The 27,775-nt window shown below is 39.0% G+C and overlaps 2 protein-coding genes across 2 annotated transcripts; one reads left to right on the top strand and one right to left on the bottom strand.

Moving 5' to 3' along the window:
- Nucleotides 1–73: 73 nt before the first annotated feature.
- Nucleotides 74–22,827, bottom strand: LOC123314354 (protein tincar). Its single transcript, XM_044899607.1, has 12 exons — nucleotides 22,672–22,827; nucleotides 9,084–9,385; nucleotides 8,044–8,168; nucleotides 6,892–7,111; nucleotides 5,822–6,094; nucleotides 4,406–4,596; nucleotides 4,163–4,341; nucleotides 3,789–4,077; nucleotides 3,339–3,709; nucleotides 2,900–3,041; nucleotides 2,683–2,841; nucleotides 74–2,622 (listed from the first exon to the last, which is right to left on the bottom strand). Exons 2-12 carry the CDS (start codon nucleotides 9,346–9,348, stop codon nucleotides 1,777–1,779), a joined length of 3,060 nt encoding a protein of 1,019 aa, XP_044755542.1. The 5' UTR covers nucleotides 9,349–9,385; nucleotides 22,672–22,827; the 3' UTR covers nucleotides 74–1,776.
- A 3,291-nt stretch (nucleotides 22,828–26,118) lies between these two features.
- Nucleotides 26,119–27,775, top strand: LOC123313652. The gene is made up of 2 exons (XM_044898618.1): nucleotides 26,119–27,568; nucleotides 27,642–27,775. The coding sequence occupies exons 1-2, from the start codon at nucleotides 26,152–26,154 to the stop codon at nucleotides 27,698–27,700; spliced, it is 1,476 nt and encodes a 491-aa protein (XP_044754553.1). The 5' UTR covers nucleotides 26,119–26,151; the 3' UTR covers nucleotides 27,701–27,775.

Below are 27,775 nucleotides of genomic sequence, written 5' to 3' on the forward strand. Positions count from 1 at the left end.
TGGGGGTACAAAATACGACTCTGTCTACGCTACTTTGTAATAATGTGATTCGTTCATAAAAAGTACTACAAAATAAGTGGTATATTCATTTATTTATTCTATAAAACGTTAAAATACAATAAATAATCATATATTACATAATTACATTAACCTAATGACTAGAAAACATAACTTAGAAAATTCATGGTAACCCTTTCACCTTTAAATTCAGTCCGTATATTTATTTAGAGTATTTGTTAAAAATTCTCCGATTGTACCAAAAAATCACCCATGTTACCATGAACCAGAGATCATTTAGAAAGGAATTAACAGTTATCAAGGAATATACAACACAAATGGTCGCTTCAAAAGATGACACTTAGGTTAATGGCAATATGTCACATTTTGAAGTGACACTTTATGTTCAAGGTTACGCAAACAATTTAATATAATAATTATACTTAGATGTATACAATTCTAAGCATTTCATATAAAAAGCTAGGTCTATATTATTGTTTCACCTTCAACTATATCATATTTATCTGTTAATTTAACTATACTTTTCATCTAGAGCCTTAGTAAAAAATGTAGGAATTCGAGTAATAAGCGAAGGAATGTAGTAACACTGCAACAAAAAAAATACAGATTGTTGGAAAATATTTTCGATTCTTTGATGGTGAATGCAGTGTTAAAAAAAACGCAAGTCCCACTCATTATCACAACCTTTCATCTATAGTGTTATAATTTTATAAAGACACAGTTAACATTTATAGAACTTTTAGGAATACTTATGTGGAAATTGGAAAATACGGGGATGTCCATACTTGCATTCAATAAAAAACTAAAATCTTGATAATATCATTGTTAGATATCTTTTTGTACTAATTTTTTTATATTTCTATTGCGACATATACTAAACTAAGAATTCATTGAGGCAAACACTACAATCAAAATTGCTCCCATGAAAATACTAAACTATTGATATGACGAATGACAAGTAATTCAATATAGTTCACAGCAAAAATAAGAATTTCTCATTTGAAGTCGAGACAGATATGATATTTTTATTCCCATTGGTCGAAAATGAATGAAAATTGAAAGCAAGTATGTTTTCAGTTGCAAATATCTTCTCGATTAATATAAATGGCATTCTCCATTGGTATAACTGTATTGCACAGCAAGGGATTAACGTGGTTTACAGTGAGAATATAATTTATGATTAAGGTAACACTGTTATAATATAGGCATCAAACTAGAAGAATAAGTTTTCACTGTACCTGGGCACAACCAAAAAACAAGGAACTATTTTTTCCCCAAACAACCTCACATTCACTTTAAACATGAATAATTTTTCATGATTAAACCTGATTGAAACTAAGAGATCTACAGAGATTATTGTACTCTGACTTCGATCCAAACTAGGATTTGAAGTTCACAAATATAATCCTCAAAGAGTCAGAGTCGAAAAGCAAGGACAGCACAGCACGAAAGGTAAAGGGTTATGATCGAAGCTTTGGTCGTGTGATCTTTCATTCTCCGAAGAACATCCACGAGGATATATGTATATCAAATTCATTATAAACGTTATAAACGGTATATACAAATATTTCGGTATAAAGTAGGCGGCTAAAACTTTTTCTCGCTAGCTGCTAACTTCTATTCATAAAATACCCTTTAGATTTATTGTTCAGTTAGACTTTTTATATTATCAGTCCGTAGGAAACTATTGGTAAATTCTTTAGAATTTCACTGAAACATAAGAATGTACCAATAGTTTCTGGGGAAAACTAAAATCCTCTACGAGCTCTGGTGGTAAACGTTAGGATTCCTGTAGATCCTGGAATATATAACGTCGGTGCCTGTCAAATCTTGTTTGCAGGGCAGTCTGTTATGCATAGCGAAGTGTGCGTTTTGTGCTGTTGTGCCGTTGTACATCTTTACCGTAACTCCGTTGTGGTGCGTTGGTATCGTGCTGTGTTGCCTCGGGTAAATGTTACAACTATTCCCTAGACTATTGCTCTGGATGCTCGTGTGTTGAGGTGGAAGGGGCATTGTGGAGCAGTTGGGATAAACGGTGGGTACTGGTTGAGTTGGGTAATGCGGTAGAGTCGCTGAAGTTGATTGAATCTTACTGAGGTCCGTCTTTTCAGTGAACGACACCATCCGCATATTTGTAGCCCTTCCAAATGTCTCTAGGGTGGTCTGGGACGGTTCTGGGACAGTTGGCCTGTACGATTTCCTCCTGATGATGACGGTATCCTCTCCTTCCTCCAGAATAACCTTAGGAATACCCTCTTTTTCCAAAGCGCTAACGGTTGGCATCCCCGGAGGCGAAGTTGCGTTAAACGCGCCACTGGTTGGAGGCTGTACGTTTCTCTGCAGGGAGAAACTCTTCCATTGCACCTCTTCCCTTGGCGGTGGCTGCATGAGGTCCACGACGCTGGTCGCCCTTCTCGTCTGCTTGTGCTCTCGACTGTCGTTCGAATGTATGCCGCTGGAGGATTCGCTGTGGTTGCTTTCAGGAGGGTCAGGCGGGGAACTAGAGCTCTCCGTACTTACGGACTCCGACCTTGAGTTGGCTTCCTCGTGGGGCATCCCGGAGTCCGCCCTTCTCAGGCATCGCGGTGTTTGAGAAGAATTGGACTGGAAACGAATTCAACATTGAACAGATTTTGGACCAAGTGGGTTAGAGACGTTTCTTACCTGTAAAGTGCTACTTATCACTGGGTTTGATGGCTCGGACGTGTTTGGCAGTGGTTCTGGCGTTAAGAGGGGACTAGGATCTTCGTACGTCAGTGGCGGATTCAAGTCCTGATTGTTGCTTGCGTAAGTTATGTTCTCGTCGTGGACACAGGCCAAGAGCTGAAAAAAAACAGGTTCAAACTATTTTTCTTCATTTCCATGCGAATTTTCAACTCACTTTTCCTTCCTCGCTCACAGTGTCATTGTCGTTATTGTTCGTTCGAATCGGAGGAAGGGGGAGCTCTCTTAAGGTGGCATAATCTCCATCGTCTTCGTCCATTCCTGGTATTCGCCTCGATTTTGACCCATTAATTTTACTCCTGCAATAAATTAACTGATATTTGATATGACGCGAGAGAACTTTCGATGAACTGCAATAATCAACATGCGAAACCTCAAATTTAAAGGTATAAGCTTGAACGATCAATTTGTGTGTGGCATGCTCATACATTATAAGCACAGTTCAATAGTGTGCGACCTAGAGAACTTTCTCTTGGACCACATATTGAAGAATCAATGCCGAACTATGTATTCCTACTGAAGCCAAACGGAGGTGTTAGAATTTTGTCAAACAAGGTGCTCACAACCACAACATCTATTAGTAAATTACGCGTTACCGATTGTTAGACGTACTGGCAGTCTCGTTGAAGGTGACCTTGTTCTTCTCCTTCTTGGTGAAGCAACAAAGCTGTTTTGATTGATCTGGCGACGGTTGCTGGTTCGAAAGCGCAGGCCTAAGCCAGTATATCTGTTCTTCATCTTCTTCCAGATTTGGCGTGGCATCATGGTGGATCGCTCTTCTGACAGTTGTCGACTTTTTCACGATATTCATAATGGCTTTTTGAGGTGAGACGTCCACCACACCGTAAGTTCTCCCGTTGGCCACTACCAGGAGTGGTTGGTCTGGAGCATCCCTTGGATTCCTGGATAGATCGACGTCTGTAATCAGCCTGAGAGATCTGGCTTGTTTCACGCTAGCTCTTCCAACCTTAAAGCGAACAAAATTGTATATTTCGTGTCGAAAACTCATTGCTTCAAAACTTAACGGTTAATAAACATCGACTTACCACAACCCTCAATTTGAATATCCATCTCTGCTTTATGGTAAGGAACAGCCAAATCACCACCCATAAAAAGAGATGCAAGATCCCGCCGATTATGCAGGCTAACGTTACGTCGTCCAAACTACCCTTGTACACGAACGTGTAATCGTGTAGCAGGGGAGCGTAGCATATACCGACTGAAATGAGGACGCAGAGAGCAGCGCAGTGGGTGAAGTAGCTCCATTTGTTGATGCTATCCCTCTTCAGGGTGATTATCTTACGTTGGCACTCTCGGTTGAGGAATTCGTTGAATCTGAAATGAGAATCGCTTGAAATTGAGACCAATCTTTAGGTTAACAGAATAAAAAACATCAGATTTCAATTGAAATCTTAGTTACCTTGTGTGGCCGTAGAAGTAAAGTATCAAACTTGAGGCAACCACGAGGAGCGTTGAGAGTAAATAGAGGCCTAAGGTAACCTGAGCGTTCAACAGGAAAGGCGTGGACCTGTTGGACATGAAGCCATATCCAGCGTGTTTCAACAGGGGTAAAGATTTCCAAATTCCCGCCACTTGAACCTGAAATAAGACGGATTCGATGTTTGAATCACGACCAGGAAAGTTTTTTTTCTTATCGACTCACTTTGTAAAGAATTGTCATTCCACAGTAAGACAAAAGGGTGTGAACACTGTTGATGAGCAACTGTATCGAAAACATTATTCCCAGGCACTTGTTAGTCGACCAAAATATTGCCGAGTATCGGATTGAGTACACCATGAGAGCAATGGCAAGGTTGATGTACTCGAGGCTCAGGGTATGTCCCATATCAGCATCTGAAAAAAGGATTTTTCCATAAAAATCGAAATCGTATATTTTAAAAGAGTAGCTGGTGTTCTTTCGAAAATTAATAATTCAACAGGAATCTGCGTTCCTTGAATATCCCTTCCGCCTACCGGACCGTAGATGGCACATCCGTCTGTATATATCTCAACGGGGCCTCACCATTTGTTATTATATAGGTGTCCAACGAAGAGAGAATCGTTTTCTCTTCATGATGAGTAAATACAATCGATAGTTGTTCAAGCTGGTTAAGGGGAGAGTTTGCAAAGAATACTAAATCTTAAAGGGCGAAGGAACACGCAATCTTGAGAACATAAAGAATTAAAAAGCTGTTTGAACTTTTCTGAATTGCCTCCTAAAATGCCCATAATTCTCACCCACCGACAAGAGATGAATACCTAATGAGGAAATTAATCAAAAATGTTCCTAAACAATCCCCAAACAAGCTCTTCATCACAGATCCTGACCGGAGCCTCAAAGAGATGAGACGCCTCCGAATGCAAGAAATATGGATTAAACTCGACTTTCAACCCCCTTACTCGATCCATTCGGCATTACCCCTCGACTTCGCCTGTCCCAGATGCAATTCGTTAAACGGCTTTCATAAATGTCTCCCATAATTCCCTGATTTATGCCGAAAACAGCCCGCGAGAGCACGGCAATGGAAAGTGCTCTCGAATTTCATAAATCCCTTTAATGACAGCGGACATTTTCGATGGTTAATGGGCTTTCACACCCAGCGGGATCAAATTCTTCGTGTTTTCTGGAGAACCTTTTGCGGGGACTCTGTTAACCCACCAAAAATATTGAAAGAATTATAGCCTTCTAGAAACATTAAAAAATAATCCTCTTTTTCCATTTCTATCGAATTCACTCAACCTCATATTATGAAATAACATTTGGTTGGTGTGGGCGATGTGGCCTACTGTCATATTGAATAAGTTTCTAGATTAAGCTCGAATAAAATGGGCTGTAATGTAATAAATAGTAAAATGGTTTGAGATATCAAGTTTCTCCACAAAATATTGAACATTTCGCATAAATACCTCGTTAATTATTCAATTCAATTAAAGGCTAATGAGTTCTGTCTCTGATCAACGTAGAATATCACCAGATCATTTCTTTCACCCTAGAATCCAGATGAACCTAAATATCCGTCTCTGCATAAAATCGCGGGACCAAATCTAGACCCTTGTGGCACACCCTAAAATGACTTACCTCTTGACGGATGAGGCTGAGTGTGGTTGTCGTGTCCGATGATATCCTTGAGCGTTTTGATGACCGTGTGAGCAACTGGGTTGTGATTGAGCGGCACCCCGGCAGTGGGGCTAAAAACGCCCATCGATGGGGGTTTGTTGGTTCCCGATATTATCCTGGCCTGCGAAATCGAAGACGGCGCGTTTCCGGTGGCGTTGGGGGTCATGAAACTGAGGACGACCAACCTGTCCCTGTGCACCACCATGAAATCGAGGTCCGTCTTCCATATCCACTCTGGAAAAAGAAGAAATATTGAAGATGTCAAATTCTGCCTCTCGGCAATGATGCTGCAATCTTTAAAGAAGGGATTCATGACGGATTAGAGCCTTAAATGTGCCAAAATGTAATGGAATGTTTGATTGAGAGGCACGGTTTCTTTTTGCTGATATTTTTCCGTATTTTCAACCTTCCCCTATAGATTTAAACGAAAATAAAATCATTTTTCAGACACAAACTTCCAATTGGAAAACTCTGCATATCATACATGTGAAATCTGAAGGATTGCTATAAAATGTTGGGATGAAAGTTGAGGAATAAGTTCAGACGATGAAATTCGACTTTCAAAATTCCATAGCCAACTCGACGAAGTTTTTTTTTGACGCTTGTTACTTGTCCTAGGCAGATTTCAAAGGTTTATCGTCGGAAATAATGAACCGAGATTGAATCGTAAGAATGACGAGCTCTGGTATCGATTTTGTAATTAGCCCTCGTGCTGCATCGCAATTCGCTCCGACTTTGGGGGGAAAGAACGACGCTGAATATTAACAGAGGATTTTCTTTTTTCAAAGTCCGCTCAGAGTGCTCGAGACATCCCAAACAAGAGTTCTTTTTAATTTCCGAATGTTCCTAATCCCCCCCTTGGGAATCAACGATTGTTTGCTTCTTTTTATCGAACATCAACGAGAAAAAAGACTCGAGCAAGCATTATGAGGACGGTGTTTTCTTTGGTTCTCCTGAATACAGTACAGCATTGTTCAGGAAATCGAAATAATTTTATCAGAAAATCTAGATAGGTATTTTTCAATAGTTACCTTGTGATAAGAAGCCAGCCTCTATCATCTTAGCCTCCATGAGCAGTTTGGGTAGCAACAGGCAGAAAGCAATAACCAAATGAACGAAGGGGGCAGTGGGTCCCCCGTGTTTGAAAAGGCTGCAACCACCCCCCTGCGTCAGGACTTCAGCAGGGGGCTCCTTGCTACACATGCCTACTTGGCGACCCAACTTGAAACCATCGTTCGCAAGGTTTCCAACCTGAAAAAAATGAAGAATCGTATCATGAATGATATTTGGAATAAGTGTAGCTCAAATGTTGGAAATGCAAATTCTATTGTGGTGTATATACGAATTTTTGGGAATTTTTCGAAGGTCAACTTGCGAGTAATTTATCTTCCAGGAAAATCATCGTAGGTCTAAACGTGATACATATTCTGAAAGAGCAGCTCTTCTAGTTATAAATCTGAGAATTTCATCCATTTCGGCGCAACCGTTCGGTCTTGACGAATGTTCAACTGAACCCAACTTTGTGGGAATTTTTCGATGGTCAACTTGCGAGTAGTTTTTCTACCAGGAATCTATCGTAGATCTAAATGTGATATATATTCTGAAAGAGCAACTCTTGTTATAAATCTGAGAATTTCATCAATTTCGGCACAACTGTTCGGTCAGTGTATGTAGAACGATGACCTATGAACACAGAATCAGCCTATTTTTCTGTGAGCTTTATTTTCTTCGAAATGTCATATATTACCAGATGAAACAATGAAATGGAGATTCCGTTGAGGAAATTATCTATTCGGAAACCCGATCATGTTGTATAAATTCGGTATCGGTTAAAACTCCCTCTGTTTGAATACTTAATTACAGGGTATGTTTCGCAGCTCCCTACTGATTAACAACCATGTGAATTTAAAGGAAGGAGAGCTGTGGTTTGCTTAAAATGTATATTTATGCAGTTGATCGATCAAACTATGAGGCTGCTTGATGGGAAATTTAAACTTCAAGGTTTCACGTGAAACTTATCCTCTTGCTGCATTGTATGTTATAAAATGGGTTTGGCGTTTTCATTCGATTTCTCTGATTGTATCTTTGAGATAATAGAGTATGAGAAAGGTGAAAAAAGTTTGATATAATGATTCCATTCATTTCACGGATTCTCTAGAAGAACAAAATCATCCAGTACTCACCTTGAATACAGCACACACTAAAAAGATAGGCAGCAACAGAACTGCAGCCCCCAAAAGTCCAAGACTGCAGTTCAGCTCCAGATATGGAAGTGATATGTCTTCAGGCCAATACAGGAAAGAATATCCTGCAACAAATATGATGCCAAGTTAACGAAAAATCGAATCGAGCAACATAAAGTCGCGTATCTGGCATAGAAATAGATGGGAATTCAAACTGACACGATACGGTGTTTCACGTCACTCCGATGGAAGCAACAAAAGCCATCAGGGTTGATAGGTTTCATTGTTCTGTTGACGCTTTATCTGCTTCATGCCGTGGAAATAATTGTTTCGGACTGCAAATTTGCTCCGTGTATAAATTCGATTTTTAAACGCGCTGTATAGTGAAGTTATGAATGTGTAGCTTTCAGAGCAGGCGGTGAAAGCGCTGATGACGAGTTTCAAACGGAATCATCAAATTTGCTAGCTCTTTACCGCCTTATTATGATACATAGTATCCTTCGAATGTTTCCACATCGGAAAATGAAATCGAATTATCCATAAAACGCCTCAAAATACAACATCGCGATGGTGTTCCAATTTCCCCATTAACAAGCTCAAATTCAATCTTCTCCAAGATTCTAGTGTTATCAAACATTCACGAAGTTGCTCTCAGGGCTAGATGGGTTTTCTGATACACAGGCGACTTCGGAAAATTGCATTTTCATTGCGGAAAATCGATGTGGCGGGAATCGCTGTAACGGAAGAACGGACTAACTTCATTATCGGAAGCCGGTTGGGTTATGGGGTAAACTGCAACCGTCGCGCTCAAAATTGGTCCTCTTTGCGCTTTTAAATTAGTGCTATCCTGCCTCCCTTCCAGTTGTCTGATCATTAATTATAATAACCTTATAGTTGGATACTGGAGTTACCGTTCTAGGTTCGTGATTTTAAAGCCGGTGAATGGAGGAATAAGGGATCTATATTGTGATTCACCTCATTGGATCAGCCTTGTCGTACCTTTCTTGGAAAATATTGTTAGAAAAACCTCTTGTACTTACCCAGAAGTCTTTTTATAGCTTTGACGACCGTATACGCTTGTATCCCACTCCCCAATAACCCATACCAAACAGACCAAAGGTTGTTCAAGTGGATACCAGTGGATCTTTTCCTCTTGGTCTGCGTGACCTTGGTATGGACGGCCGAGGAGTTCTCAGACGACTGAGGGGAAGGCGCCCTCTGGCTGGCGTTCATCTTGCACTTCAGATAATCTATCTCATTTTTGCTACCGTATTTTGAACACGTGATCGGTGACGGTGAGGACATTTTCGGCTGATCGACTCCAATTTCTCGTCTAGCACATCTGAAAAGAAGAAACATTGATAGGTCGTATGCAAAATATAGGAAGACGGACAACAACAACAAAGGAATAGTCAAATGGTATTAGTAACAATACGCTGAAAAAATATTAATGCTACAAAGGTTCGTATACTGGTTTCCGGGACTCCAAGTTGTCACATAGAAATGAGAGGGATGAAGAATTCAAGCAAAATCGTCCGTTCATTGGGCAAAACGAATGCTGGGTTTTCAAGACTCGAACAAATACATCTGGTCACGGATCTGTGCAGAGTAATTAATCGTATATCCACAATTCACCATCAATATCCGGGAGCAATCAAATGCCCCATCCATTATCGGATGGCCTCATAAATCACGTATCGATTAGGTGGTAAAAACCGGAACTATAGATACCCGTCAATACCAACCAATCAGCGTTCAATAAAATCCGTCGTCGAGAACCAAAATACGAATTCTTATTCGAAATTCGAACTCGAAACGTCAACTGTCAAAATTCCATGGACGTCCTGACGAATATTCTTTCACCTGAGGCATCCACAGCGTTTGGGCCTCGAAAATTAACGAAAGATCGGAAGATAGACGGAGGGTTTTGCTCCAAATCGGAATTCAATTTATTCCGACAAACGTCTTTAATGGGGAATCCGAATCTCTCGCGTAATATGATGGTGAAGACCCATTCATAGGCGATTTCTTGTTCGGATAACTGCGGGGCGGCAATTGGAAAATGATTAAGGCGGTTTGTAAGGCGACAATGGGTGATTATTCTTCGTGAAATTTGGAGTTTGCAATTCCCGATTCAATAGGACCAATCATTCGTTCAGCGAAGACGCCTGGGATAATTCATTTGTAGAAATAATAACTTATTTCCTCATGAAGACTAGATCGAACTTCATAGACAATTAGGTGGGAAATTGAGGGAAAAAATAATGATTTTTATGCTAGAATTGATCCGTTATTTCACAGAAGGAAAGCTGCTTAAGCATGGTCAACGTACGCAGAACGTTTTGTCATACTGGGGTTGTTTACTCAGCTTGAACTGATGTTGCAATATTGCTATGTGCATTAGCCAACATCCAAATGAAATGAACATTACTCTATAACTTGACAATCCTTAAAAGAAGCTTGTGGTGCCCCAGAAGATGTCCATGAGATGACAAACTACATATTTTTTTTTTCCTGGGATAAAACAGCCCACCTGAAAAATTCACCTGAATGAGGACCCGAAACAGCGGAAGTCCCCCATTCTTCAACTCTTTTCGGAGCTGGGATTCTGTGAGAATCACCTGAACGCAGGCGGGGAAAACAAAAGGACACAAGAAAATTACTTCCGGTACGTCAGGATCACGAGGAGCGGAGCAGCCTCTGCCTGGGTCATTCACCTACGTAGAATTCTTAATTTCTGCGCGAGCGAGAAATTGCCAACTGAAATGTTCCCCAAAAATTCGTTCCCCGGCGCTTTTATTGGATCTTTTTCTCTGGAATTCCAATAATTCGATCGAATAACGGAGGCCTCTCTGAAAGTGATTTTTGAGTTCGTTGGAAATTAGAAGTTTCCTTCGGGAAGGGATTTCTTAAGTAGAAATTTATGTTTGAAGGATGAAAATACTGTTTAAAGACAACGGACGCTTCTTAATTTTTTTAGATTTCTGATTGGAGGATAATATAACGAGAATTTTTTTATGCCCGAGAGATTTTATTTCGAATCTCTTTAAGCCTTCAAAATTTAAGATTAATACTATGAGGTTTTGTCACGGATTAACTGAACATGAAAACTGATTGATATTGATATATATGATATCAATTCTAGTTATCTGGAATTCTTAATGAATCGAAAATGGCATAATTATTTTTTATCGCAAGCATAATGTGTTTTCTTGTTTATACGGTCACAATTATAATGATATACCATACAAAATAAACATCGGTCAATGTATAGAAAACATATTAGTCAATAGTCAATCTTTCACGAAATAATTAACTAATTATCAAGTTGGGGTCACTCATCATCTCACAAAGATTAGGTTATGTCGGCTCTCAATGTTTTTAACATTTAATACTGAAGTATTTTTAAGTAGAACCAATATCTTCCAACCATCCAATAATAGATGAAAAGGATGCATGTAATATTCACCTTTTATTGGCTGATACTTTCATAGAAACATAAAGAACTGAGGATCGGGATTTTTCTGGAATAGCGTTTCTGAAGAATTCTCTAAATTTTATTGATGAAATGCCGGATAATCTTCTTTGATACAGAGGCTGCTTCTTAGTATAAACCTTTCGCTCCAAATAACACCACAGTGAGGAATCCAGTGGCATTAAAGCACATTATAGGGGGTAAATCGCTTGTTTCTTATCTTCGAAACATGAGAGTACCAATAAATGTCTTGTAGAACCGTCCTGTAAGCACAGAGATGCAGATCTCGAGTATACAGCTCAGAGAACATCTTAGAATTTGTAATCCTTGTCCACCACGCCAAATTCGACTTATTCAAGATATTGAGGAAAATATATTCTCAATACGGACATAATTGATGCATGAAAAAAGCCCAAAACTCATGTTGCAATCATTATACTTGTAGTAATGAGCACAATGAGCTCTCCATAATTTATCTCTTACTTTTTCTAGCACGAAAACCTCTCCAAACACGCCCCACCGAACATCAGTAACGACCAGAGCTACCTGAGAAATCTCCACTAGAAAATCCGAGCTCTCTCTTCTCCTAATCGAGGGCTTAATAGCCCACTCCACAATGCTTTCCATTCTGCCCGCCTAGACCCTAACGATTTCCACTCTGAATCGTATCAGCCACGTGAAATATTTCCCGTTTTCACGAGACCGATTCTTCACAAGTGTGTGTATCCCAATATTGAAAACTACCCTCGATGTCCAACTTTCCAAGACGTCGTTACGTTTCCGGAAGTTGAACACGCTATGGGGGTAGGCACAATCAAAATATGCTTGAGATGTGGTTCTATTTTAGGGGAGCGTTGATATTTCGAGTTCTCGTGGCGCTCTCTCATCAAGTATTGAACCAATGGTTCGTTATTTACATGAATGAACCTTAGAAATTGTACAAGAATGAAAATTCAGATAAATCTAGTATATTATAGGAGGTTTATCAATTCCGAATGGATACAAGACTTCAGAGATCGCAAATATTTCACCAATTGAATATTCAATCCTCAGATAACCACCGGATCCTCTTGAAACCTCATTATTTTTCCAGTTTCCCCTTTCGCGCTTTCCACCATCAACCTCCAACGCAGCAGGCCCAGTAGGAAATGGAACCAACCCATTATTTCCCCCCAACAGCTTCACGTCTGCACGTCAAATCATTGGCTGTCGGATATCAGGTATCGGATGAATTGGATTCATTTTGGCAGAGTTCCTAATTGCGTTTCCAAGCATCCAGCCCACTTCATCCGTTACATCATCGGCTATATATCCGATTTCATTTCGGTTAATGGATTTCTTCCTTTTTTTTCAAATCGGTCGGTGAAAATTGCAGTTTCCCATCATCGAGGTATCGATTACGTTTCCATTTGAATGTTGTTTTTTTGATATCATTTTCTCGATCCTCAATTCTTCAAATTATCGAGAAATAACGTGTGATTCAGGAGTGTCACCAGAGCAGACCCTACTCCACCCCCTGTCGACTTTCTCATTGAATTTCAAATGGTATCAAGAGGTCTCCACTTTGGGGTTTCTATTTCTCGAGCAGGAATTGATTCTCGATTCTCTGGGACGCAATAAGCTCTTTCAATCTCAATTACCTTGTTCCCTTAATTTCTTTATAATGGCAGCTGGGAAGAGACAGTAGACTTGCGGAGAAAGCGACAATTGATGGAGGTTTTAATGGGGGATTTGGCGGTGTATTTATGCCTGAGACCTCAATTTGATTGGGATTGAAGTTTTCAGAATTTACAGGTTTTTTCATGCCGAAACATTGGTACATACAGTTTTTTTAACCCACAGTGCTTCTTTAAGATACAAAGGTCTTTTTCTTACACATGATGAGTCTTTGACTTGTACAAATATAACAGTAGATTTTTGAGGTAAAAAGAAACACTCTTATACCTTTTTTTTCTGATTCGGCCCTGATAAATAGATAAATCCATTTTAAGTTTTCCTATTTTCCTATTTTTGCTATTTTTATGGGACGTAATGGTCATAATGAGAAAACTGGAAGACGTAAGTGATATCTTGTGTTCGAAAAAGATTCATAGTCTTGACGCAATTCTCTCAGAATATCCAGCGTCAGGAATTTCTCCATTTTCTAGTGATATAATTCAGTAGAAATAGACGAAAAGCCGCGTGGGTTTGATAGCCCGCTTTCGCTAAACTTTCTACCCCATTTCGGCTTTCACCTTGTCATCAGGCAAATTGTTCTACCGACTGTTGTTAATTTCGGAGCCATTTTATATAACCGCGAGCCCGAAACTAATTCATCTGCTGTATTCCCAGTTCTGTAATTGCCAAATTCAAACATTTGCATTCAAACACAAATGAAGTTAATTAAGTGCAGGCAGAGCGCTTGTTGCTAACTATATCTCGTCGCCAGCTTGGATAAACTTACGATGAGTCGCATGGCGGTGGCAGAAGATGATAGATGCTGTAAGTACACATGTCTGAGAAGCTTGAGATGGTTACACATTTTCATAACACTACAGAACATTGAAAATTCTGCCATGAAAATGGTTGAGAGCAGACTACATATGAAAATCGAGAATATTAGACTTCAACTGCATGCTCCAATCGAAATAGTAATCTAGAATTCTTTTCTCCGCACTCTACACTCCGAATCCTGGGATGAATACGGTTCGTGTAATCAAAACCACCATTACAAATATTTTTTTCTTTCATTTGGGGCCGCTATCCAGCTCTGAATATTGCATTCTTGCAATATTTCACCTAAAGTTGAATCCGGACCATTGAAAACCAGCAAACATGGATTACAACCCTCTCGAGGGAGTTTTATTGGGGATTCTCTACTGGAATAAGCTTCAGGAACTCATATCGTGCAACTTTATCCAAGCGTTTATGAGTTAAGTCTTCATTCAACTATTTTTTATGGATTGAATGTATTCACTGACAATGTGACGTTTTCCAAACTCTCAAAAGTGGACATTATGGATGAATTCGTAGAAAACAAAGAGATATGAACAAAATTCTTGTTAATTCACAGAGATTCGTCACAAAAAAATGAACAGTTTTCTTTTCGGAGGAGAAAAGAAATGGTGCCAAGAAAAATTTGGGTGTATTGAATAAAAGTTGGAATTTTTCGAAGAGTATCGGGTGAATCAAAGAAAGAAACATCGATCCATTGATCCTTATCAATAGAAAGGTTTTCAGCTTTAAACATGAAGACGAATATTAGAATTCCACACCCCTCACAGCTGGAAGCCACCTTTTACGAACCAGCAGCAGCATCCAAGCTGCTGCTTCCATTTCTCTTTTCCGTTCTTAACTAGAATCTTTTCATCTAACCGCGAATTATGACTTTTAATTGCTATTATCTTCGTCTCGACTCAACTTTGTCGGAAGCGGGTTCATCTTTCAAATTTTCCGGATTCATTAAGTTCATCAATCATGTTTTGAATCCCGGTTGTCATAAGACGGGGGGTGTTTGCAATGGGGTGAAGGTTCACGAGGTTTTGTCGCATGATGAATGATTAAAAGAAGCCCTTACCTGAAAATAATTCACCAGAATAGATGTGAAAATAACTTACACTTTAACTGCGATAATCTGTGTTGCATTGACGCCCCAAAAAGGGTGATTTTTCCTACTTTTCGGCAATATCCTGATGTATGGGCAGTAAAATAGATCTTCTCAACCAATCCACTTGGCGTTTCTTGTCCCGTTTCATACGTTTCCCCCTTGATCTTTCCCTCCTTGATTTATAAGAGTGGATGCGCACACGTCCAAACACCCTCTTTACATAAATTCCCAAAACTTCAAGGGACTGCAGGGAAGCCCAAGATGACGTTTACGGAACCCGGAAAACGCGTATACGACCCCATATTTCGAGACTTTTCCTGGCTCCAGTTCTAGATCACCAACCCAGGGTAAAATAAAACTGCATTCGTAATGCAAGGGATGAGTTGGAGGGAAGGGGATGATCTTTAATTCTTCACCTCTAATTGTGAGGGTTGCTAAGGCATTCTGGTTTTACGAGATGTAATACTTCCTTGATGAGGAAATGATGTTGGGGGTAAGGAAGTGAAATGATGGAATGGTCCCATTACAGAAGCGATTAAATTGGGTGGAATTGTGGGGATGAGCATCATTATTTCTCGTAATGAAACTTCAAAAGAGAGGTATGAAACATTGCAAACTTTTTTCAAGTTTTTATGTTCCCTTGTTGCTTGAAACGAATGAAAAATCAATGAATACGAAGTTCTTAAGGAAAACTACCCAGGGTAACTTAAGGATCCTATCGCAACGTTTGTAAAAATTGACTTGTTTGAATATTCGAAGAATTTTCCACAAAATAGTGGATACCAAGGATATAATTATTATGTGCGTTATTTTAACTCATTTTGTATATCATAGCAAGAGTGATTTCGATCTCTTCTAAGCTATTAATTATTTTTTCAGGACCTCCACTTGAAAAAAATATACAGCTTCGTTTCCGGCCTCATTTTGAGGTGATGAATGATGATATTAAAAGTTTTTTCTCTAATTCCGTGGAAAAGGAATAACCTAATGACCCAACTGCTCTATTCGAATCAGGTCAACGTGCAGCATAAAAAAGATTACACACATCCATTTCCCGCAGAACTAATCCTGTTTTTCGCAACCTACTCTGGCGACATTTCCGTGACTAATGAGGAAAATTAAACATTCTCCTTCATGTCCCCCATTATTTCCGCTCTGTCGGCTAAAATAGGACGGAAATGTATTGTAGATTTGCACTCAGACAATCCCATTGTTTCCCTCGAAAAGGCCCATACGGTGGAAAATTTGCCCCGCGACAAATGGAAGTCTGCGAGCTATTTCCCCTCTCTCCTTTTTTCATGCTACGGCAAAAACAATCCGCCGCAATTTTTTTTTCCCGAGAACGTCAAGGATGGGAGAGATATTGGGAAACTTGGACGACCTACAAATTATTGGTGCGTTCCTTCCGCTTTTGGGAATTTTCCGCCTCTGATATTTCCGCGAATTTTCTCTGGGGAAAGTGTATGTGATTCATTCGATTAGGACGCAGCTCGTGATGCGATCAAATCTGTGTCTGAACCCCTAGCTCGTAGCATATCGTATGTTTCGTTTTTATTCGAACAGGGGATTTATAAATGTTGTAAAAACGACATATATCGAAGGCTGATTCTTTATGGAAGATACCCCAAGGTTGACGTCAATCTTTTGACATATTTTTCCAGTAAATGGTCGTTTGAAACTTCTGACACAAAAAAAAAGAACTGCAAAGGACTGACACGTAAGTCAGAAGCTTAGATGTCTTCAGTTCATCATTTCTATTAATACCCCACCTCATATATGTAATGGAAAATAGATATAATTCATTTATACACACCCTATAACCTTCCCATAGTTCCTCTCAATCTCCCTTTCAAAATTACGACCCATTTATAAATTCAATTCCGCATACATGACAGGTACAAATTATCAACTGTGTTCGAAATCGAATTATAAAATTCAGTCATACGTAGTATCCCCTATTGAGATGGGGAAACCCCACACAACGAGCAGGGAACTGCTCTACCCCATATGGGTGCTGCAGGACACATGACTTCATCCTCTTTAGCTTAGAGCCCACATATTAATCGGGACGTTCGTAATTGAGAATCATGGGGATGATAATTGAATTGAGGGGTGCGCAATTTGAGGAAGTATCTTTGTGTCCATGCCTTCCATTTTCCTCATTTGGACGCTTCCTCGAATTCAAATGGGAGTGTGAAATTCATCTCGTGAAGATGTAATTCCACTAAGTTTTTCAGAGCATGATATAAAGCCATTTCCTTTTATTACGAGCTCATGGAAAACTATCTCAATCATTCACCAAACACAGCATTTCCTTAGAAACTAGACAAGAGGAGAGTCCATAAAGTCTTATATCAGAAAACTGGCCATTACATTGATATATTACCCCAATAAAAACCCCTCTTGAATTAAATCACTGGGACACTTCTGCCAACATTCATTTCTGAAGTAGAACGACAACGTTGGCGATTCTCCCTCTTTATTTATCTTCCAACTTGAATTTCCACGGATTTCCTGATACTAACAAAGTTGTGAGACTCTTTTTATAAGTAAGAGCCTGAAACATTGTTATATTATTTCGAGTATTAAAGCTCAATTGTTATAACAATATATACTTTTCTCTCGCGTATGGATTCGCCCAGATAAATTTAAATCTGAAACTGAAATTCTCTGAATCTCGATCAATCCTTAATATCACCTAATTCACAAAAAATTTTGGGGTCAGCCAGAAGTTCCATCAGATTTTTTATAGAAACTTGTCTGTGCACTTCAGGTAGTCATGGGAATTTGGCTACCTTAGAAGTCATAGTTAGAAAACTCCAAACACCCAAGAAGTAACAATGATACTTAAGGTAGTCATAGGCATTTGGCTACCTTAAGTCATAGTTACAAAAAGTAACTATGACTACATTGTAGACAAACGCCCAAGAAGTAACAATGACGGTAGTCATGGGTATTTGGCTACCTTCTACCTTAGATGTCATAGTTACAAAAAGTAACATGACTACATTGTAGCCTTTACTAGAAGAGTGCTCTTTTGTGATATGTGTTACATAAAGATTGAGGGTGATTTTTCTGTGAGATACGCGTGTCGAAATTAGATCTTCCAAAAATTTAGTACAAGAAGAGTTGCTATTTTGGAAGTCAAATAAGAATAAGTTTCAAAGTAGTTTTGTTTCAAGCATATAGCTCATATAACAATAATAAAGATATACCTATTTTATATTAAAAATATTTCAATTACAAAATTATGCCCCCTCCACACCAAAATCTCTCCTGGAACCGCCACTGATAAAATTTAATGTATGATGACCCAACTTCAATTGAAACCCAATTCGACCTCTATCATGCCTTAGTTGCATCCCACTTCCGAAAACATGCACATTAACATTGAAACAACGATAACGTTGGGCTCATCCTGTCATAAATTTTCCCACGGAAATTTCTCGATTTTCCGGGTCCATCCTAAGTTCACAAAGTTCAACGATCCTATCAACAAATACTCCCAAACATTGTTATACCGACATAAAAGTTCCACATGTGAGTTCACCAAACTTGGTTAACTTCTGAGCGGAAATATTTTCATCGATTTTCTGGATTAGCCCTATAGTAGTTCTTCAACTTTTCATCCGCGCTTATTGTTCACTTTCCCTTAGTGTCTTCTCTATTCTACTCCATCAGGTAAATGGATACCTTAGGTTTTATGCGATGTAATTTTCTGAGTGGGAGATACTGCAGGTCTTTGTTGGAAAGAGTGAAATTTTCTACGTCCTCCCTGTTTGATTCATCTTCGGTAAATATCACGTTCTATGAATCACTCCCCTATATTTTCGTTCACAATGATTAATTGATGGATATCTATTTTCCTGTCGCCACAAGCGGAGAAGAAGTATGTCGTATGAGTCACAGGAAGAAAAATTTCTATTCGGAAGAACGATGATATCAATTATTTCCTCAAGAATGGCCCACTATGGGTTTTACTAGTCTCCAGCTGCTATGACAGTCTACCACATCATATAAATTAGAGAATATTACCTGGAAGATGGTCATGAAAAGTCGTTTTCACATGTCTGCTTGCAAACTAGATACATATTCATAATTTATTATTCAACCAAATACCAAATTGGGGATAGAAGTAGGTACATTAAGTTTGGGGTGACTCGAAAACTGATAATAACGTAATTTGTAACATCGTCAATGTATGAGATTTGGCGTATTGAGTTACAGGAATATCACTTTCTGTTGAACTATATCGAATTCCGTGCGTGTTTGGCCAAATTGAAAAATATCCCTAACCGATGGGTTGGCACCAAGCCACAGCCTCTACCCCGGTGTCCATAATCGATTTGTCCCCGTCGAGATGCATCCTGAATGCCTGAGTATCGCTGTTTCTGGCATATCCCTCTATACAAGCGATCATCTTTTGGCACGGTCTATTTCCTGAGCAAACAGCAACGCCACCCCCCCTGTGGATTATCCTGTCACACCATCTGGGTGTTATCCATGCTTGGAGGAGCAGATCCCATCTACGGCGGTAAGATTCTGATACAGGGGACCTAAACTGTGCCTGATCAAGACGTATCGCTTCCATCGTTTGGTTTATTGGAGAAGTTTCCGCCAAATATTCAGAGTAGAAGCTTGTGTAACTGTTACTGAACGTATTTGAGATGAAACAGCATAAAAGATATGTTAATGTGATTTTTCTATGCACAAGAAGATGACAGCAGTTTGTACGGTAGAAGACACTATGTTCAACCACAGAATATCAACCTCAGCATAGTTTCTCAAACAGAGTTGATGAAAAACGAGGATTTTCAATGAATTATCCTCAAAATTGTACTTATATACATCTCTATTGATCCACTCGTCTCGGTTCCCAACGATAACGAAGTGTCAAAGGCAATCATCCCCCAGAGTGACAAGCGACAGTTGCGTCAGTGGCCTAAACGGAAAAACGAATAAAATACGGGAATTTGTCAATGTCCCTCAGGAAATTCAACATGGTAAATCAACTTTTTTCACGCTGGAATTCTTTGGAAAAGATGTATTCGCGTGTCGTGAAACAGACAGAAAAACTCTCGCAATTATTGCAGCGTTCTGTATCACGAAACGCTTGAAAAAGGGAGATGAGTTGTGGAAAACGAATGCTTTCAGGAAAAGGCTAGAGTAGTCCCGCAGGGAGGAAGTTCACTCGGGGAAAACTGTGATCGACAGAGCGAAAAGAAAACATTTATGGCCTATTTTGTTTTGCCAGTAAGGGGGAAATGGATAAACTAGCGTTAAACAAGAATGGTCGATCTTTTTAGGTTATCCTTCTATGGAAATTCCATAAGAAACTTCTATGTATTCATATTAGCAGTAAAACTGAGATAGTCTCATTAGAAGGTTAATTTTTCTTTTGCGAAAGTGCCAAGTTTTGTGTCCAGAGAGCTTCATTAACTTTTCTATGATTGGGAAAAGCCTACAGTTAAGTTCTGTTTGTAGAAAACACGTGGTGAGTCTACTAAGGCCCGGTACTTTCACCTTCGAATAAATTTTATTCCTGTCAATAAGTATCTGTCGAATAATTTCCTATCTGAAGGATACCTTATTTCTGTGCTTTCAGATGAAATTATTTAACTAATAACAATTCTATGAAAACACGGTATACTACTTTTCACTGATTAATGTAAAATAAGACACCGCATTGTAGAAATTGTCGTAATTCCAACTAGAAAGCAAATATTTCGTGAAAATCACATAAAGAATAACCATATATCAAGAATCTAAAAAATTCAACCAAAAATGACGTACCGACATTCGATCTATGACAAATAAACTCTTTTAATTAAGTTTCAGTGACAGATTTATTCGATGAATAACACTATCTGAAACTGAAAAGACTGCATTTATACTTATTCTATGAATAAGACTTATCTATCGAATAAATTTAGTTATTCGCACGTGATAGTACCGGGCCTTAATCTAGAAGAAGTATCTAATAGTGAGTTTCGGAATAAGAAAACAAAGAACGTAGTGAGAGGATGAAAAGAGAAGGAATTGGAAGCATTTATAGGTGGAAGATCTCCAATAAGCAACCTGAAATCGTTAGAAATGATTGGAAAACAGTGGAATTTGGTTCCTTATGACCTGTAGCAGATTGGCACTCGAAAAAGGAAGTAATACAGTCTTTGGTGACGAAAAACTGACCCCCTCCAAAAAAATTATAGGGAAACTGTTGAGTTTGATAAAATCAACTTAAAAAAACCCACAAGCGACTGTCATAACTCTATACGAAAACCGACAAATGGCGAAACCAAATGAAGTTGCTTTAATAAAGCCATCCCCTCATCCTTCTGCAATAACAGACCCAGAAATTCCAGCAGGAACATTGGCCCTATATACCTTTCTCTTCATCTCTCTCGTCCCGCACTCATTGTTTATTATTCCAACGTCAGAACCAACGTGAAAATATTAGAGTCCCTGAGCTTGTGCAGAGCTTCGTGGCGATAAATTGAAATTCGTCTATTTTTGGGATCCCCATACCAATTTATCTGAATATTCAGCCCGGTTCCGACTGAAACCTCCATAGATATTCAACAGATAATTTTATCGTGAAATACGCGCGTCCATTTTGAATTACGCGGCTCTGGATGGTACAAAAATTGCGTTTTTTAAGATTTCAATTTATTGCCGGATCTCGTTCGAATATTTTCTGTAGAACGGAGGTCTGTTGGCAAAGTTGGGTCGTTCATTTCACGAATTATTTATTTCGTTGCTTCACTCTCCAAGTTTCTGTGGTGAAACATCGAAGTATGCTCGTTTCGCTCGGCAACTGAAAAATCGATGACTTTTCTGGTGGTTTAGGACAGTTCATAGATTAGAGAGTATAAGAATTCGATGCTTGAGGAGTTGTTATCGTATTTTTCGAAGATCGATAGTTCTTATAGTGAAATGATTCGAGAAATTAACAAGAAATTAAACCTACAACTGCTGATTACGAATAAATTGTTGGTATATTTGAAGTAACATATGGAAAGTTAGTAAGATATGTGGCCTTAAAAGATGTAACTTCAGAACCTTATCTGTATCACTTCCTTAGAATATATGTGTTAAATTATCAATGCAGAATACAGAAAGTAAAATCAATCAAGTTTTTCTATAACAAGTATAAGTAATTTGAATTGCCCTTGTGAATTTTCGACGAAAAGAATATTTTCTTCACACTCCCATATGCTTTCGTAGATTTTTGTCATGCAACATCAATAAATTAGTTATTTAGCAGGAAATTTCTCGAAGAAAACAGGGTTGAAGACGTTGAAATCATCGCGCAGTTGGAGAAATATTACCCAGAATTCCAATACAAAAGAAATTTCCCCATGTCATTATACACATTCCATAATCGATATCTTTGTTTGGATTGCGTAAATTACAACGCTGTCAACGGTAACGAGCAACCTTCAACCTTTCGTTAGACCAAATTTCGAAAAACTTAATCAGAATGGGACAAAATCTGAGAGAATGCAAAAAATTTTCCGAGAAATTTCACAACATTCACCACAGCGATGAAAACGCAAAAACCACCTACCACAATCGGTCAATTCCATCGTTCCAGGTTGCAGCACTGAACCACGCACCGTTATCCAGTTTTTCACAAGTTTTTCCGGTTCACAACCGACATACCGTGTCAATTTCCTTACGTTCGAGGCAGCGCCAAGCGGTCTGATCCCTCAGCCAACTCCAGTTTTCATTCACGTCCACGAGGCGCTTCCTACTGAGGGGAAGTTAGTTTAGATATGCCGGTTGGGGGACTATCAAAACTTAGATCCGGCAGACAGGGGCAGGGGTGAGGGTGGGTCGAGAGTTTTCCCGCTGCGAGGGAATCCACGCTTGCCGGACCAGCGACGTGGAAAATCCGGATGAAATCTTCATCCGGGCCTATTTTGCTAGTTTTCGGGGTAGTGGTGGGACTACTGAGCATCTTCAGTACCAGGTATCGGGTTTTTGTGGAAGAAAATTGTTTTGGTTTGGGATTTATTTGAATTTGAAGCAAAATTTTTATATGGTTGATCCGAATTTACGTTTTCAAAGAATTCATCACTAATACCATCAAATATAGAACACTCACCACTAACCTCATCTTGCTAAACTACCTACAGTTTACAAAATTGCATTTGTGAGTGGTATATGGATGATTCATTCGAAGTATTGACAGCAGAGATGGGCACAAATGAAACTGTGTAAGCTGAAATCATCTCCTGTAGCTGAGTGAACCTCAATTAAGGTCGTGACAATCCAAGGAGTCGTTCTGACGAATTTGTTTTGATTTTCTACGAAATATTAGAATATCGATTCTAGACTTTAAGACTTGGGATTTAATGGATGATTTTGATGGTGATGTAAATTGCTCCAGTGTTACCCCCTCCTCTGCTAGATCCATTTTCATAAAGTCCTACTAAAGAATCCAGTCAAAAGTTATAGCAAATTCTTGATTAGGTCCAGAAACTTCTTAGATCTCGCTATAGGTACATGGTGAGTCTTTGACTTTCACAAATATTTTAACAGTAGATTCTTGAGGTCAAAGAAACACTTTTTCCCTATACCATTTTTTCTGATTCGGCCTTGATAAAAAGATATAGACATTTCAAGTTTTCATAATGAGCTGAGCCATCCCAGGATAAACAAAATTACCTTCAGAATAACAAGCTGAATCTGTGACACTACACATCTGTGGATCTTCTGAACAAAGTTGTATTCAGTAAAAGTACCCAATTTTTAGAATTTCACACATATTTTTTATTTTTAAACATCAAATTACTCGAAAACGGCTCAAATATTCATTAGATAGCGTCCAACTTGGTTTCAACAGTTGGGTTCTTTGAATTTTTTTCGATAAAACTGTTCGTGAGATAGAACTAAAAATAACATTTTTTTATGGTTTTTCAACAGCCTGTATCTTTCAAACCGAGCCGATTCGGAAACAATGGTAAAGAAAAAAAGTGTTCCTTTAAACTTCAAGAATCTAGTGTTGAGATATTTGTACTATTCAAAGACTCACCCTGTATAAAAGTTCCAATCTTCTTCTCGACTCTAGCATCGTAGTAAAGGTTTTCTCTATGCTATCGATTTTATCGATGATAAGGCAATCTCAACTGGCAACCAAAAAGGCAGTAACAATCATTTATTAATCTTCCATTCTTCCTGTTTCCAATGTACCATTTTCTTCCCTACATTCCATCCCCAAAATCTCTTCACGCGATATGTTTGTTCTCGTCCGCATGTCAACAGAATCTCAATAACGCAATTTTCATCCCCCAACATCCTTTATCTCCTCCACACAAAAAGCTGTTCGGCAATATCTACGCCCATGTCCGTGCCATGTAACGTAGCAAGGATAAAATCGATTTTACTATAAGCAATACTCTACGAGAGGTGTAAAATGGAAGCGTACATATAGCTTCCTTGTCCTTCTTGCAGGGTACCGGCCGGTCCTCTCATTTATTTAGCCCCCCTTTATTTAATTCGAGGACTGCCCGAACACGCCAACGCATTTTTATGGACCAGCATGTGGTGATTTAAAATTCGTCCCTTTGTGGACGTTGGAGCTATAAAGTGGACCCGGAAAATATCTTTGTTTAATTGTTCGGAAGGATCGATTTTGGGGGGTTGGTGGGGGCAGACGAGAAGAAATCCCCAGCGATAAAATAATCAAGGAAGTTTCATCAGAGTTTTGGGCAATTTCAAAATAGCTGCCCAAGAAGTTGCTTCACAACTAACGCAAATATATTCAAAAGAATTTTCACAATCTCGGAGCCATTTTCGGAATGGCGCAGTTTTCATCTGTCATCTGTCAAAAATGACAGCTGTTAATGTGACAGCAGCTTTCCATAATAGCGGAGTAATCGACATAAGATCTCTTGTTAAAAGTTAGTGAAGAGCATTGGAGTACTCTTCGGTTATGTTATGGAATCTTATCAGAATCAACCACCCAAACAGCTTACCGCATAAAAATATGCCCTCCTGATCGAATGGAGTGTGAAACCCTCAAGAGCTTATTATTCCATACTCGTGAGCTTGAAGGGGCGGTGATCGAAAAAATGGAAAATAGCTGGTGGCATAAGCAACATGTGAGAGGGAATAGCGCAACTGCCTTAATTGCTTCATGCACCCTAATTGGTTTTTCTCTGCAACTTTGAAAGGTATTAATTTCATCCATTACACTCGTATGGTTTTCCTAGTCGACTGGGGACTTTCAGAGCGGTGAGAATGAATGTGTAGGGGTTGGACAAGATGGCATTTGATGGAACCCTGACCCCTCCTAGATTGAAACAAGTGTGGCTTTGGCCTTGGGAATTTCGTAAGAAGAGTTTTGTTCGTACAGGATTCACATATACTACAAGAAATCTTCGGCTTTCGAGGAATATTTGTTGATTTGTCATCTCTCAGCAATTCCAGAAAAAGACTTAACATTCCTGGCAGAAGTTGAATATGCAAATATCAAAGTTTAATATCACAAAGAGTTGAGGTATACAAAACGAATAAAGGATTAATAGGGAATTTCAGAGGCAGAGCACACAACTAATCCCTTTGATATTTAGCGCACGCAGACGGAGAAACTTTATTGGGATGCAAGTTGAATCCGATAGAGGAAGGATGAATTTTACTCAACTAAGCCATGTATGCAGAACTGAGAATATTCCTAGGGAAGTTGGAAATTGTAGAAAACTCATAAATCGTCAATATCGAATGGATTGTATTAATTCATATCTTCGAAGACTGTTATTTCCATATCTTGAACAAAAAACGGATCGAAAATAATTAATAATTAGATATGCGTTATTAAGATATTAAAAAATCGTAACCGTCTGAGGTTACGCAACTCAAAATTTGAGATATAAACAATATTTTCCATAAGTGTTGCTGTGCAGCTACCTAGAGGTCGACTTTGATTATCGATATGGCGAAATGTTATCGTTGTTTTTTATTAACCGAAAACAGATGCAGTTTTGAGTATAAAAAGCAAGAAGAAATCTCAGAAAATCAGTTCAGTTCTTCGACTGCTTTCAAGATGAAGTTCTTAGTGCTCTTCCTGGCTACTGCTGCTTTGGCTTCTGCGACCTTCATTGGTGGCAAGTACATCGACATCAAAGAAGATGGTACCATTTACATCAAAGGTGAAGATGGTAAACAAATCTACATCACCAAACATTACGGACCTTACGGACAGAAGAACATCAAAATCGAAGTAACTGGACCCAACAACTTCGTCAAAATGTACGAAATGGACTACAACACCCAGGTACCTTATGGAATTGGCATGGGTGACCACATCATCAGCACTCTCGACAAGACCAACCAAGATCAGTATGACATCCTCGATGTGATCTTCAGAGAATACTTGGGATACGTTGATGAAAACACTTACCAACAACTTCTCAACAAGGTCCAAAAAGCTGTTTTCAACGGTTACTTCGACGGTCAAATCTTAACCATCCTCCAAGCCCTCATTGAGGACTCAAAATGGGACAATCTGATCACTGGACCAGTTGGTGGAGTAAGGAACAAAATGACCCACCAAAACAAGTACGGTCTTGGAATTTTCGGAAAACTCCTCAAGACACCAGGTTTTTACGGTCAAGGATACAACCAATACGACGTCAACTATTATTACAACGTATTGATGAAAATCTTCGACAGGCAAGTCTTGAAAACCATCTTGATCCAAGGAGAAATGTACACCCAAGGAATGTACGGACAATACTCTTACGAAAAAATGTGGGATATGATTTTCACTCACGAAGGTATCTTCGATCACCACTACTTGGTTGAGATCATCAACAACGAAATGCTTAGGACCTGGTTCGTCCAACACGGATTTTTCGACAAAGTTGTCCTAGATCAAATCCTTTACACCTACAAGACTGAAGGAGTCTACGACCAATATTTGTTGCAACGTTTGGTTAACACCCAGGTATTGAAATACTTCTTCGTCAACCGTGGAATTTCTGTCTACGACATCTTGGGACAAACCACCTACAACCAATACTACGGCAACACTTTCTTCAACAAAGGCATCTACGGTTACACCATGTTGGAGAAAATCATCACTAACCCAATCTGGAGAAACGTTTTGGTTCAATATGGCATCTTCCACAAGAACGTCTTGGACCAGATTTTGTACATTCACAACACCCAAGGAGTATACGATCAAGTACTCATGAGCCAGTTGGTCAACAAGAAAGTTTTGTACAACATTTTGGTACAATATGGCGTTGTCGATCAAACTGTATTGAGGCAATTCGTTGACAACGAATACCTTGGTTTAAGCTTCTTGTTCAAGAACAACTTCTTCCAGCAGACCCCAAGAATGACCTACAAAGGCTTATTTGGTGTTACCGACAATGTTCCAGAGTATACCAGATACATGTACGGAGGAAACTACCTGAAGAACTGGTATGGACAACAGTACTATGGAGACAAACAAGGTAAATCATTTGCAATTTGCTCTTTGGAGTCAAATTAATTCTATAGGTACTAAAGTTGGGATTTTTCTTTCAGTACCATACAGCTACGGAAAATTCTTCCACCAATACCCAGTCACCCAACAACTCTACTGATCACACATGCCACATGGACTGAATTTGAATTCACGAATGTTTTTTAATGTGAATAAAATGATACAAGCATGAAAA

Source organism: Coccinella septempunctata, chromosome 5 (assembly GCF_907165205.1).
Source record: "Coccinella septempunctata chromosome 5, icCocSept1.1, whole genome shotgun sequence".
NCBI classification, from domain to species: Eukaryota; Metazoa; Arthropoda; class Insecta; order Coleoptera; family Coccinellidae; genus Coccinella; species Coccinella septempunctata.

Excerpts from the sequence above, each read along its gene's own strand:
- LOC123314354 (XM_044899607.1), bottom strand. The coding sequence starts at position 9,348 with ATGTCCTCACCGTCACCGATCACGTGTTCAAAATACGGTAGCAAAAAT. Across the intron at positions 4,597-5,821 it reads TCAGCCTCATCCGTCAAGAG|ATGCTGATATGGGACATACC; the intron begins GTAAGTCATTTT and ends TCCTTTTTTCAG. Across the intron at positions 2,842-2,899 it reads CTGTGAGCGAGGAAGGAAAA|CTCTTGGCCTGTGTCCACGA; the intron begins GTGAGTTGAAAA and ends GTTTTTTTTCAG.
- LOC123313652 (XM_044898618.1), top strand. The coding sequence starts at position 26,152 with ATGAAGTTCTTAGTGCTCTTCCTGGCTACTGCTGCTTTGGCTTCTGCG. Across the intron at positions 27,569-27,641 it reads GTACTATGGAGACAAACAAG|TACCATACAGCTACGGAAAA; the intron begins GTAAATCATTTG and ends TTTTTCTTTCAG.